Source organism: Dasypus novemcinctus, chromosome 26 (genome assembly GCF_030445035.2).
Source record: "Dasypus novemcinctus isolate mDasNov1 chromosome 26, mDasNov1.1.hap2, whole genome shotgun sequence".
Taxonomy (NCBI): Eukaryota; Metazoa; Chordata; class Mammalia; order Cingulata; family Dasypodidae; genus Dasypus; species Dasypus novemcinctus.
In genome coordinates this window covers 7,243,126-7,255,568 of record NC_080698.1, presented here as the reverse complement: position 1 = coordinate 7,255,568, position 12,443 = coordinate 7,243,126, and the positions used below count along the sequence as shown (strand labels likewise).

The 12,443-nt window shown below is 49.5% G+C and overlaps 1 protein-coding gene across 3 annotated transcripts in view; it reads left to right on the top strand.

The window, feature by feature from the left end:
* The window catches only part of LRRC2 (leucine rich repeat containing 2), an 84,233-nt gene that overhangs the window by 51,122 nt on the left and 20,668 nt on the right, over nucleotides 1-12,443 (top strand). For all 3 annotated transcript variants that reach the window (XM_071212022.1, XM_071212023.1, XM_004449020.2), the window contains 2 exons: nucleotides 2,532-2,739; nucleotides 6,109-6,265. In XM_071212022.1, the coding sequence (XP_071068123.1) occupies nucleotides 2,532-2,739; nucleotides 6,109-6,265 (365 nt within the window). The remainder of the gene's footprint in view (nucleotides 1-2,531; nucleotides 2,740-6,108; nucleotides 6,266-12,443) is intronic.

Genomic DNA, 12,443 nt, shown 5'->3' with positions numbered 1-12,443 from the left:
GTGCTAGTAAAAATTGACAAGGGTTACATCTTCACCCTTCTGTGACCTAATGTCTCCAAGGACCAATATACCCAGTTAAGTCAAGTAGGTGACCAGTGATTGGCATTAATACGGGTGGTCTGTTTGTGCGTGGGTCTGTGTGTACTCTGGATGTATGTCAAATTTCTTTCTACAGAGGGAGGTCTGATTTCTCGTTCTGGAGAGTCGAGGTTGCCCGTGCTAAATGGCTGTGCAGCTGACCTCATTTCCGTAACATGCCTGTAACAGTATGAACATATTTTCTTCCCGTGAGAATATCACTTGCTATTTTCAATTTCAAACAAGTCCAAAGAACTATTTTAAGGAAAAGGACTGCTGGGAAGTATCCCTAAGCCCGTTGAAAGGCAGAGAAGCAGCTTTTACCATCGTAATGTGGTTTCTACCCTGAATCTCCAGGATCTGAGAAACTTCCAGGCAGGAAGATGGTTTTAGCCCCTTTCCTTTACATCAGTGGGAAAGACGCTAAGAACTGTCTTGAGTCACATTTGCTTTATAGAAAAGTCACTTTAGGTTGACCCTTTGTTTCCATTTTTCCACTAAGCAAAAATGCTGCAGAATGGCCATGTCTCAGGTCCCCCATCACGCTAGGCTGAAGCCGTAATTGATATTTCATGATGGCCATAGACTGCTGGGAGGTCTCCAAGCCGGAACCCAAAGAACTGTAGCAGCAGCACAGTACAATGGTGGCTTAGCTGGCCTGGGGTTGAAGTGTGGCCTTAAACAGTACGGGCTGGCGAGGCAGCACGTACTGTCAGGGACTTAAAAAACCAGGCCCTTGTCTTTGATGGAGCCATTTAGCAACACCGTAGAGATTCACTGGTAGAAAACCGATCGCAATGCAGACCATTCTTGTCTATAGACACAAATAAATTCTGTCTGGTGGAGGACGACCTCTACCCCAAACAGCCAGCGTGCCCCATTTGCAGAGTCACTTCAATATTCCTGATCTCCAAATGTGTCTGTCCTCTAGAATGATTCTCCTTTGAACTGGATATAGCATCTGTTTTGTTTCCGTTTTTTAGGGTATTTCGCCATTACCAGGCTTCGTCAAAGACAAGGGCGATGTGGCTCAAGGCCAGGATGATCCCAGCGGCTCCAGCAGCCACTGGAAGGCTGGCCTGCAGTCTCTTGTCTATTTCAGTCTTCAATTTCTCCTTCCATTTGGCAGTCCTGGCAGGTGGTCCAGACCAGGGCTTCCCACAGGCCCGGTCCCAAAGATGCCCCTGCCAGAGACTCTCCTGGTGCACTGAGGCCCCTCCTAACCACGCCCCTCCTCGGCTTGCCCGAGACCCCACAGCACCGTCCTACAGCCTACGAGCCTAGCCCACCCTTCCTGCAGTAACAGCCTGGAAGTTTCTTTACTAGGACTAACCACCCACTACAGGGTTTTCCTGGCAATTACACTGCCTGGGTCAGGTAGAGACCAGCTCTGCACCTGCAGCCTGTATTCTTTTTTATTTTATATATACATATATATTTTTATGAGAGAAGTTGTGAACTTGCAAAACAATCACGCGAAAAGTGCGGATTTCCCATACAACACCTCTCCACCAGCACATATGCCGCCTGCTTTTAAAACGGTCCTGAGAAGTCCTGGATCCTGCCAGCCCCCGGGCTCCTGAGAAGGGTCTGGAATGCACCTAAGTCTGTTCCCAAGGTGGGCCATGGTGTTTCGATAGAGGCAGTATCTGAGCTTGGTGAATTCCAAGGAGACCACAAGCATCTTGTTTTTGCTCCACATAGACTACGTACTCTTTAAACGCTCCAAACCGAAATCCAATCCCTAATGGAGAAAGGCTTGCCTGGAGCACCCAGGGGAGAGAAAGGTGGGGGTCGTGACCCGTCTTCATCATCGAGCTTAAGATCAAGCCAAAATGGGGAGAGCAATACATGATAATTCAGGAAATGAGCTACAAGAAGGTTCTGGGGAGTGATGGGGGTCGAGGAGCCCCCAGCAGCCCTGGGGTCCGACTGGACCTGGAGCTTACCAACAGGAGTGGAATTTCCCAAGTTTGTATAGTTCTGGGCAAATGCCCCTGAAAGATCAGGAAATCCTGTAGCTCTGCATTTTTTTATACTTAGGCACAAGGTAATGGCAGAGGAAATTGTAATCAAATCCATAGATTATTTTGGTTGAAATTTCAGCGAGGAATTACATCTTACATTTTTAGTCCGAGTTGCTCATCCATCCCAATCCTGAGGGTCTAGGACGCCCATTGCTTTCCCTGAGGCAGAGGAAAGAGGAAGGAAGGCGGGTGCGCGCAGGACGGCGGCGTGCGCCCCCGCGCGGGGAAGGGGGGGGGGGTGGAGGGGAGAGGGCAGGGGAGCGGGGGGGGGGGGGCAACGGGGGGGGAGCGGGGCGGGGAAGGGGGGGAGCGGGGGGGGGCAGCAGGGGGGGAGCGGGGGGGGGAGCGGGGCGGGGAAGGCGGGGGGAGCGGGGCGGGGCGGGGCGGCGCAGGCTCCCGCGTAACCGCCGCGTGCGCGCGTGGCAGGATCAAGGAGGAGTGGAGCTTCGCGGCCGAGTGCAGGCGCAAGGGCATCCCGCAGGCCGTGTACTGCAAGAACGGCTTCGTGGACACCAGCGTGCGGCTTCTGGAAAGGATCGAAAGGAGTTCCCTCCCGAGTCCGGGGTCGCGTTCCGAGGCGAGACAGGAGCGGAGAAGCCCGTTTGTGTTGGAACTCAGCGGGGAGAGCTGGAAGGTGAGCGCACGGCGCGGGCGGGGGGCCTCTGCCTTCCAGTGCCTTCTGTGCAGGCCAGGGGCCGCTTAGCCGCTCTCAACCCGATTCCCACCCCCGCGCCGCGGCACGCGGTGTAGCCCCGGGAGAAGCGGTGCCATCCACGTGGGGCCTTCCGAGGCCGAGCTGCTGTCCCCCGGGAGGGCCAGCCTTCAGGGCTGCAGGAGTCTGCTGTCGGTCTGTCTTGTCACTCGGCTGAACAACCCTGCCTGTTTTTCACTTCCTGAACACCTCCCGGGGCGCAGACTTTGCAGCCCGGTCACAGCTTCGCAAAGAAACTTCTCCAGACTTCAGTTTCTCCCCCGGAGGCCGAGACCGGGACAGGTGGCCGCCCCACCCCTTCTTTCCCTGCACCGCCTTCCCTCCCCGCTTTCTGATTTGCTTACGAGGTATCCCAGGGGTGTCCGTGATCGGAAATGATTTTTCACCTGTGAAATGTGAGGTTTTCTGGTCCAGGTGGTACCTGGTCGTGCAGGACAGGGCAGCTGGGTGAGGGCGGCCTGTGACTGGCCAGTGTGCTGGGCGCGTTTTGGAAAGACGAAGGCTCTCTGGGACCCTTCCCCATCTCGCTCAACCCTCCTTTTGTGGCTGAGAGGACTCGGGACTGGGTGGTCCACTATTTGGGATAGGCCCAGGACTGTCCTTGATTAGCCCTGTGCACGGAGGCGGGGTCATCCACTTGCATGCGTTCTGCTGTCCTCATCATGAAGGGGGCTGCTGCTTGCCCTGGTCACCTCCGAGTTAGGAAAATTAAAGGAGAGATTTTTCATGACTCTGACTTGTGAGCTGGAGTCCTCCAAAGGTGCCACCTGAACCAGCTGTTTTTGCTGTAAACCTCCTCGCTAGCCCTTCTGCAGCCCCATCATCAAGTTCAATGCTCCTATGCTGGGGCAAGAAAGAGGGCATTTCTTCTCCACGAAGGAAGGAAGGGCTCTGTCCAGGACCGCTCACCGTCTTTCGGGGCTTGGTGGCAGAGGGGCACGCTGGCCTCTGACCAGGCAGCATGCCAGCCCCCGCAGAGTGTCACCCAGTGGTGGGTGGCGCTGGGGCACTTCTGGGGGGCCGGTTGGAGAGAGATGGGCCGTGCGCCGACAGCTGGCTGCGGCCCAGGTGGGGAGGGGCTGTCCCTGCCGGGAGCCTGGAGACCCCGGGCTGGGCCCTGGTCCTGACCCCTGAAGGAATTTGCAGCCACACGGGGCCCCGTCCCTCGAAGGACCCCGTGCTTGGTTTAATGGACTGCTGCCACCTTTGGAGAGCCTTCATTTTTCCTGATAGGGGCCCTGCGTTTTCATTTCCCCCTGGGCCCTCGTTTTACGGGGCTGGTCCTTGCTGTAAGCAGGTCACTCGAGCTTCTTTGGGGCTCGGCTTTGCCCACCCAGCCTGCCCTGGGGTCCCTCTGTGAAATAATTCTGGAGTGAAAGTACTTTTGTACTGTGAAAGCTAAGCCCACGTCTACAACAGCCACAAGCCTAAAGTGGCTGGAGGTACCAGGCACCGAGCAGTAGGCCTGTGCGCTCTTGTGACCGCTTCCTGCACCCGCCCCCCCCCCCCCCAGAGTCCTCTGCTCCCTTGTGCTCCAGGCCGCGCCCTGCTCCCCTCATCCTCCTCCTGCCCTGCTCTCCAGCGCTTGCCGTGGCCTTGGCAAGTACTGCGCGTAGCAGGCAAGTAGTGGCTCCCAGAAGAGGGTCGGGGCTCTAGAACCTGTGGCCGCGACCTCATTTGGGAAAAGGGTCTTCAGAGATGGAATTAAGGTAAGGGTCTCTAGATGAGATCCTTAAACTAAGTCCACAGCAGGTGTCCTTGTAAGAGAGAACTGTAGACCCACAGGGACCCGGCGGAGAAAGCCACGGAGCCTGGGGGGCTGCACCTGCAGGGCAAGGAATGCCACGGGTTGCCGGCAGCTCCAGAAGCCAGGAAAGCACCTGCAGATGGCACAGACCCTGCGACACTTTGATTTTAGATTTGGCCTCTGGAACTGAGGGAGAATTACATTTCTACTGCTTTAAGCCACCAAGTTGGTGGTAATTTGTTACAGCATCCTAGAAACTAAGGCACCTGGTGAGTTGAATTTCTTCAGCCAGGCAGGAGCCATCTGTCAAGTCTTTAAGCCAGGGGTTCTGGCCTTTTCTGTTCCACGGACCCCTTTGCAAGTCAGGTGAAGACCATGGACCCCTTCCTAAGTCCCCACTATACTGTGTATTATTTAATAAACAGATCACACCCGCACCAGCACATCCCCACAAGAATAATGTTTTGAACTTCAAGGCCACAGACCCCTTGTGAAGAACCCCTGCTGAGCATTTCTCGGCATGTAACAACCTTGTCCCCGAACACCGGAGCTGGCGTAGGCTTGCATGCAGCTGAGCACCTCCCCATCACTTTATTTTATTATTATTATTTTTTAAAGATTTATTTATTTATTTAATTTCCCCCCTCCCCTGGTTGTCTGTTCTTGGTGTCTATTTGCTGCGTCTTGTTTCTTTGTCCGCTTCTGTTGTCGTCAGCGGCACGGGAAGTGTGGGCGGCGCCATTCCTGGGCAGGCTGCTTTTCACGCTGGGCGGCTTTTCCTCACGGGCGCACTCCTTGCGCGTGGGGCTCCCCCACGCGGGGGACACCCTTGCGTGGCACGGCACTCCTTGCGCGCATCAGCACTGCACATGGCCAGTTCCACACGGGTCAAGGAGGCCCGGGGTTTGAACCGCGGACCTCCCATATGGTAGACGGACGCCCTAACCACTGGGCCAAAGTCCGTTTCCATCCCCATCACTTTAGAAGGGTACCAGCAAGCAAAAACGAAACTAACTAAAAAAAAGTATCAGGCCTGGAAAATGGCCGAGCCTTGGCCAGAATTCACGTCTCCCCACTCTTTTGGTGCCCTTTCCCTGCTATAAATTCACAAAAACACTTGGAAATTTGGCACATCAAGTATGGAATGCTTATCCAGTATTTCTAAAAGCAACCATGGAGTAAGGGAAATGCAGCATGCGTTTTAAGATCTAATGTATGGGCTTTAGTTTTGGAAGCTGTTGAAGTTGGTATGTTGTAGATAAGGTGTGAGCCTGACTGTGCTCCCAAGGCACTTAATTTTAATCATATCTTAAATCCGTGACAGCTTTGAATTTGGCCTAACCTGCCTTTTTGAAATTAATGGCAACTGTAGTGTCTTTGCTTTCTTCTAAAAATGGGCTGGAGAGCTAGCATGTGAAGGCTATGATGCTTGCTCCTTGCATTTTTCACAAGTGCTCAGTTTTGCTTGGCTGTGTGCGCACTGCCACTCAACACCAACATAGCGAGGAATGTGCTCTGACTCATGTAACTTAATTCTATTTCAGGAGCTCCCAGATTCACTGAAGGAGCAGACACACCTGAAAGAATGGCACATAAGCAACACTCTGATTCAGTTGATTCCTACATATATCGAGCTGTTTCAAGCCATGAGAATTCTGGATCTGCCAAAAAACCAAATCTTAAGTCTTCCGGCTGAAATCGGTATGTGACTTAGCAGGAGTCTCCAGACCTCTGGTCTGTGGTTAAAAGGCAGTTACTTGGTAGGTGATGCTGTGCAGACTTCTCCCAAGTTCAAGGATTTCAGATCTGAGCAAGAAAAATATTTAGCCAGCTGATGGCAGTAGCACACAAGCTAATATTTATTAGGGTGCCAGGTTGCTGGGAACGGAAATTCCTTTCAGTAGAAGACCTTCCAGAGGCTCCAGTGGAGGAGCCACTAGAAGGGAAGTGGGGCCAGGAAACTGGGCTGGGGAACGGACAGGAGGGCTTACTTGTCCAGGCAGAATTAGCCTTGGGGCCGGAGGGCTTGGGGGCAGAAGTGGCTTTGGGTCTTACCTTACCCATGTCTAGGAGATGTTGGGCACAAGTTCATGGGGTGTGTCAATCAGGCCAGCTCCAAATGCCTGAAATTGCTTACTTGCACTGTTTTAAAAGCAGTCACGTGTGTAAGCGTTTGAGTTTGGTGCTGGAGGCTTTTTGGGCAAACAGATCTGGACTTCTGTGAAGAAGTACCTACACCTAGGGACAGCGCACAGAAGCTGTCTGGCTTGTGTGCATAAAACATCCACCTTCTGCTCCCTGTCTCTCATGTTTCCGGAGCGGCTCGTTTGCAGGGATGGCTTTGGCAATGAACCCGCTCATCCCTGCTGCCTGACTTAGCACGTGCAGACATTTGCCAGTTGCTCCGAATATTAGAAGTCTCATGAGTGAGTGAGGCAGTGTTTAGGAACTTTATGTCCCTTTTTTTAGAATCTGTTACTTCCATGTATTAATTCACTAGTAAGCTTAGCCGATATAATGTGATAGATCAAAATTTTATAATTCTTTTTTTTGTTGTTAGAGCTGTTGTAGGTTTACAGAAAAAACATGCAGAAAGTTTGTTCCCGTAAACCCCCTAGCCCTGCAGTTTTCTCCAGTAACATGCGCATTAGCGTGCTACCTTTGTCACAATTGATGAACCAATATTTTTATGATTGTATTATTAACTATAGTCCCCTGCCTGCCTTACGGTTCACTCTTTGTGTTGTACAGTTTTATGGTTTTTAAGATTTTTAGTCTGGTAACAAATAAGCAATATAAAATGTACCATTTTAACCATTTTCAGGTGTACAATTCAGTGGTGTTAATTATATTCACAGTGTTATTCTACCTTCACTACTGCCTATAACCGAAACTTTTCCATCACTCCAAGTAGAACTCTGAGCCAATTAATCGTTACCTCCCTGTTCCCCATGCCCACCCCTCCCCTGGTAACCTGTATTCTAGTTTCTGATTCTATGACTTTGCACATTCTAATTATTTTCTATCAGTGAGATCATACAATATTTGTCCTTTTGTGTCTGGCTTATTTCATGCAACATGATGCCCTCAAGGTTCATCTGTATTTTAGCATGTATCAGAACTTTATTCCTTTTTATGGCTGAATGATATTCCATTGTGTATATGTACCACATTGTGTTCATTCACTGGTTGATGGACACTTGGGTTTTTTCCATCTTTTGACAATTGTGAATGATGTCGCTATGAACATTGGTGTGCAAATAATCTGAGTCCTTGCTTTCACTTCTTTTGGGAATATACCTGGATGTAGGATTGCCAGGTCATATGGTAATTCTATACTTCTTTTGACTATATTGTTTTCCACAGTGGCTGCACCATTTTACATTCCCAGCAACAATGTATGAGGTTTCCCATTTTCGTCAACACTTGTTATTTTACTTTATTTTTTAAAAAGATTTAGTTTATTTATTTCTCTCCCCTTCCCCCCCTGTTGTCTGCTCTTTGTGTCCATTTGCTGTGGGTTCTTTCTGTGTCCGCTTGCATACTTGTCATGCAGGACCAGGAAACTGTCACTTTTTTGTTGCATCATCTTGCTGCGTCAGCTCTCTGGGTGTGCGGTGCCACACCTGGACAGACTGTGCTTTTTCACGCGGGGCGGCTCTCCTTAGGGGGTGTATTCCTTACATGTGGGAATCCCCTACGCGCGGGGGACACCCCTGCGTGGCACGGCAGCACTGTGCATGGGCCAGCTCGCCACACGGGTCGGGAGGCCCTGGGTTTGAACCCTGGACCTCCCATGTGGTAGGTGGACCCTCTATCAGTTGAGCCAAATCTGCTTCCCAATACTTGTTATTTTTAAGAATAGCCATTTTAAAAAATAATAGCAGTTCTAGTGGGTTTGAAGTGTTTCATAAGGTTTTGATTTCCCTATTGGCCAGTGATGTTGAGCATCTTTTCATGTGCTTATTGGCCATTTATATATCTTCTTTGCAGAAATGTCTATTCAAGTCCTTTGCCCATTTTTTGGATTGTCTTTTCATTGATTAGTCATAGGAATTTTTTATTTTGGAATAATAAACCTTTATCATATATATGGTTTCCATATATTTTCTCCCAGTCTGTATGTTGTCTTTTCACTTTCTTGATAATGCCCTTTGCACAAAGTTTTAAATTTTTATAAAGTCCCATTTATCTATTTTTTCTTTTGTTGCTTATACTTTTGATGAAAGTCTAAGAATCCACTGCCTAATACAAGGTTCTGAAGATGATCTCTTACGTTTTCTACTAGGAGTTACGTGGTTTTAGTTCTCATATTTAGGTCTTTGATTCTTTGTGACTTAATTTTTTGTATATGGCATGAGGCAGGCATCCACTTTCCTTCTTTGACATGTGGATATCCACTTTTCCAAGCACCATTTAATGAAGAAGTTTCTTTCCCCATTGAGTGGATTTGGCATACTTGTCAAAAATCAGCAGACCCTGTATATGTAGGTTTATTTTTGAACTCTGGATTCTATTCCGTCAGTTTCTATGTTTGTCCTAGTGTCAGTACCACAGTTTTAATTACTGTAACTTTGTAAAAAGTTTTTCTTTAAAAATTTTTAATTTATTTTTTTAATTGTCTTTTTTTTTAAAGATACATAGATCACACAAAATGTTACATTAAAAAATATTAGAGGTTCCCATATATGTAATAAGTTTTAAAATTGGGAAGTATGAGACCTCCAGTTTTTTTCTTTTGTGAAGATGGTTTTGGTTATTCGGGGTCCCTTGCCTTTCCATATGACTATAACAATTAGCTTTTCCTTTTCTGCAAAGAAAGCTGTTGTAACTTTGATTGGGTTTGCGTTGACTCTGTAAAAAACTTTGAGTAGCTTTCCCGAGTTCAGGGTTCCTCAGCTGCGATGCCAGTCCACCAAGAGTGTAGCAGCGGCCTGGGCCGTCGGCATCACCCCTTTCTACTTGGGGGTAAGGGGTATCGATGCAAATCTGCTGCTCTGACCTAGGGTCCATCAAACAGAAACAGGCACAATTATTCGCTTATAAGTACAGTAAGATCAAATCCCAGACCTGGTAAGAAGAAGTCCTTCTGTTTTCTTGCCCAGTTTCTGGGAAGGGATAAAGGTCTTTAGAATTTTTACCTTCAAAAGAGTACCACCTTGGGAAGCAGATGTAGCTCAGCTGTTGAGCACCTGCTTCCCATATGCAAGGTCATGGGTTCAATCTCCGGTATCTCCTAAAAAATAAAAAAAAGTACCATCTTCTATGTCCTAGGAGTCATTTACCTTATGCCTCTTAATTTTTTTTTTTAAGATTTTTTTTTTATTTATTTCTCTCCCCTTCCCTCCTCCCCCCTCCCCCTACCTCCCACTCCCCAGTTGTCTGCTCTCTGTGTCCATTCTCTGTGTGTTCTTCTGTGACTGCTTCTGTCCTTATCAGCGGCACAGGAATCTGTGTCTCTTTTTGTTGCGCCATCTTGTTGTGCCAGCTCTCCGTGTGTGCTACGCCACTCTTGGGCAGGTTGCACTTTCTTTCGCACTGGGCAGCTCTCCCTACGGGGCACAGTCCCTGCGTGGAGGGCTCCCCTACGCGGGGGACACCTCTGCGTGGCACGGCACTCCTTGCGCGCATCAGCGCTGTGCATGAGCCAGCTCCACGCAGGTCAAGGAAGCCCGGGGTTTGAACCGCGGGCCTCCCACATGGTAGGCGGACGCCCTATCCATTGGGCCAAGTCCGTTTCCCTTTGTGCCCCTTAATTTTACAGATTAAAGAAACCAGGTGCCAGTGACATTAGCTGACTTAGCTGTCCTCACTCAGGTCCAAGGGACTTAGGGTCTTGGCTAGAAACCACATTTCCTTTTTTCCAAGTCATTTTGGGGCAGCCTTACAAGTACGTAAGTAACCGAGTAGAGTTTTGAGGACTGAATTACTCTTTAAAATCCTTCTAAGATTGTAGGGCTCTTTGTTTACACATCTGAGAAGCCACAGGAGTTGGCCAGACTCAGGGCTGTCCCCTCATCCCCCTGGGGTCAGGAACCCTGGGTCCACAGCAGGACGGACGGGGTAGCAAGCCAAGACCCTGGAAGGGGTGGCGGTCGTCAGCAGGGGGTGAGTCTGTGCGTGCGGCAGCCTGGATCCTCCGCAGGCGTTCTGCTTAGTTTATGTATGGTTTTGGTCTCTTAAAATGTCTTCCTTTGAATTATCGCCAGCCAGAAATATTTCCATTCTTGAGAGCCCGTTTGATTTGGGCAGTGGTTTTCAACATTGGCTACACGTTAGAATCCCCCGAAGAACTTTAAAATTCAAATGTCCAGATGCCACCACAGACCAATTCCATTAGAATCTCCGGGCCAGGTACTTATTAGCTCTAGACGACACCCGTCGCAGGTAGAGTTGAGATCCGCTGGGGAGGGAGTGAGGATGACGGGCTGTGCGGGAGAGAGGGATGGGGCCGCATCACGGAAGGTCAGTGCTCGAGGGGAGGCACTCGGCTTAAACCATCCTCTTAGTTTCCTCATCTATAAAGGGGGATCGAATGTACTTTATTTGGTTGTTGTGAGGATTCATTAGGATTTGAAGCACAAATGGGCACAGAATTGTTAGGACTATTCCAAGACAGCAAGGCCTTTTGGAAGCATGATACCAGCCCCGCGCTCCTGGGCATGGAGAAAATGCGAACGTTCTAGAAAGGAAGAATATTTAAAGGCAGATACTTCCAGTAAGCATTGTGAACGGGTTCCTGGATATCAAAGTTAAACACACACGCCTTTGTTCTCTATTGTAGCTATATTTATTTGCAAGCGCATGTTGATATATTTATACAAGTGGGCTTTTGCCCACGTGGTCAAATAAAACATGCCGTGAACGACAGAAGAGTAAATGGCGGTGGTGACGCCCCTGTCCCGCCCCGCCGGGCTGGGCCTTGCGCTGCGGAAGGGGAGGCTGCGGGGATGGGGGCTCTCCCAAGCAAGCTCCAGGGCTGGGGAGGGAGGGCAGGAAGCGGGGCTGGGGCGGCCAGGACCTGTTGCTTCCTGAGTGGATCCGCAGGTGCATGCTGCCTCCTGAGGAGGGAGATGGAGGGAAGGGCCACGCTGCTCTCCTGTTCAGGAGAAAGGAGAACGGGTGTTGAACAAAGAGAGCGTAGAGAGAACGCTACGGTGTGTTTTATTGCCCTCCCACGTCCATCCACCAGCTGCATCCTTGACCTAACTCCATTTGGATAAAGAAAACTGAGCCCTTTTCAGATCTCTAATGCCAAATTATTACTGGAACGTTGAGGAAGGAAAAGCGGTTCTCACAGAAGGAAAGCAGGTGTTATGGAAATGAACAGCGGGGATCGCAGTGATTTTAACGTAAATGTGTACAGTTTCTTTGTGCCTGTCACCTGTTAAAAGGTGTGTGATACAGACTTTCTAAAGCTATTACCGTTTCTTTGACTTTAAGAAGCTAGTGTGAAGCTTTCTCTCTCTTCAGTACTTGATCTTTGTATCACGTCATGATAGTGGAACCATCTACAGACGGTGCGAGTGTGGGCTAATGTCCTGGAATAAATGCAGGTCTGTCGGGTCATGTAACTGATAGACTCGTTGGCTGCATGTGTCTGAAGACTAAACTCGAGAAAGGACATTCCCATCGCCTCGGCCAATCTCGTACTTTCCTTATTTAAACTAAAGGATGTTTTGCAGCACTGGGCTTGCAGAAGCTGGGGCCAGGGGAAGCATTAGTGTGCTCATATGTTCCGCCAGCCTCTGGAAGAGAAGCGGCTTTTCTCTATTCTCTTATCCCCCTTTTCCACCCCGCTACGTTGAACACCAAAGGCACTTGCAACTTTTGCATTGTGCTATCAGGTGGGTAAGTTAAAGGGCCCTGGTTTCCACAT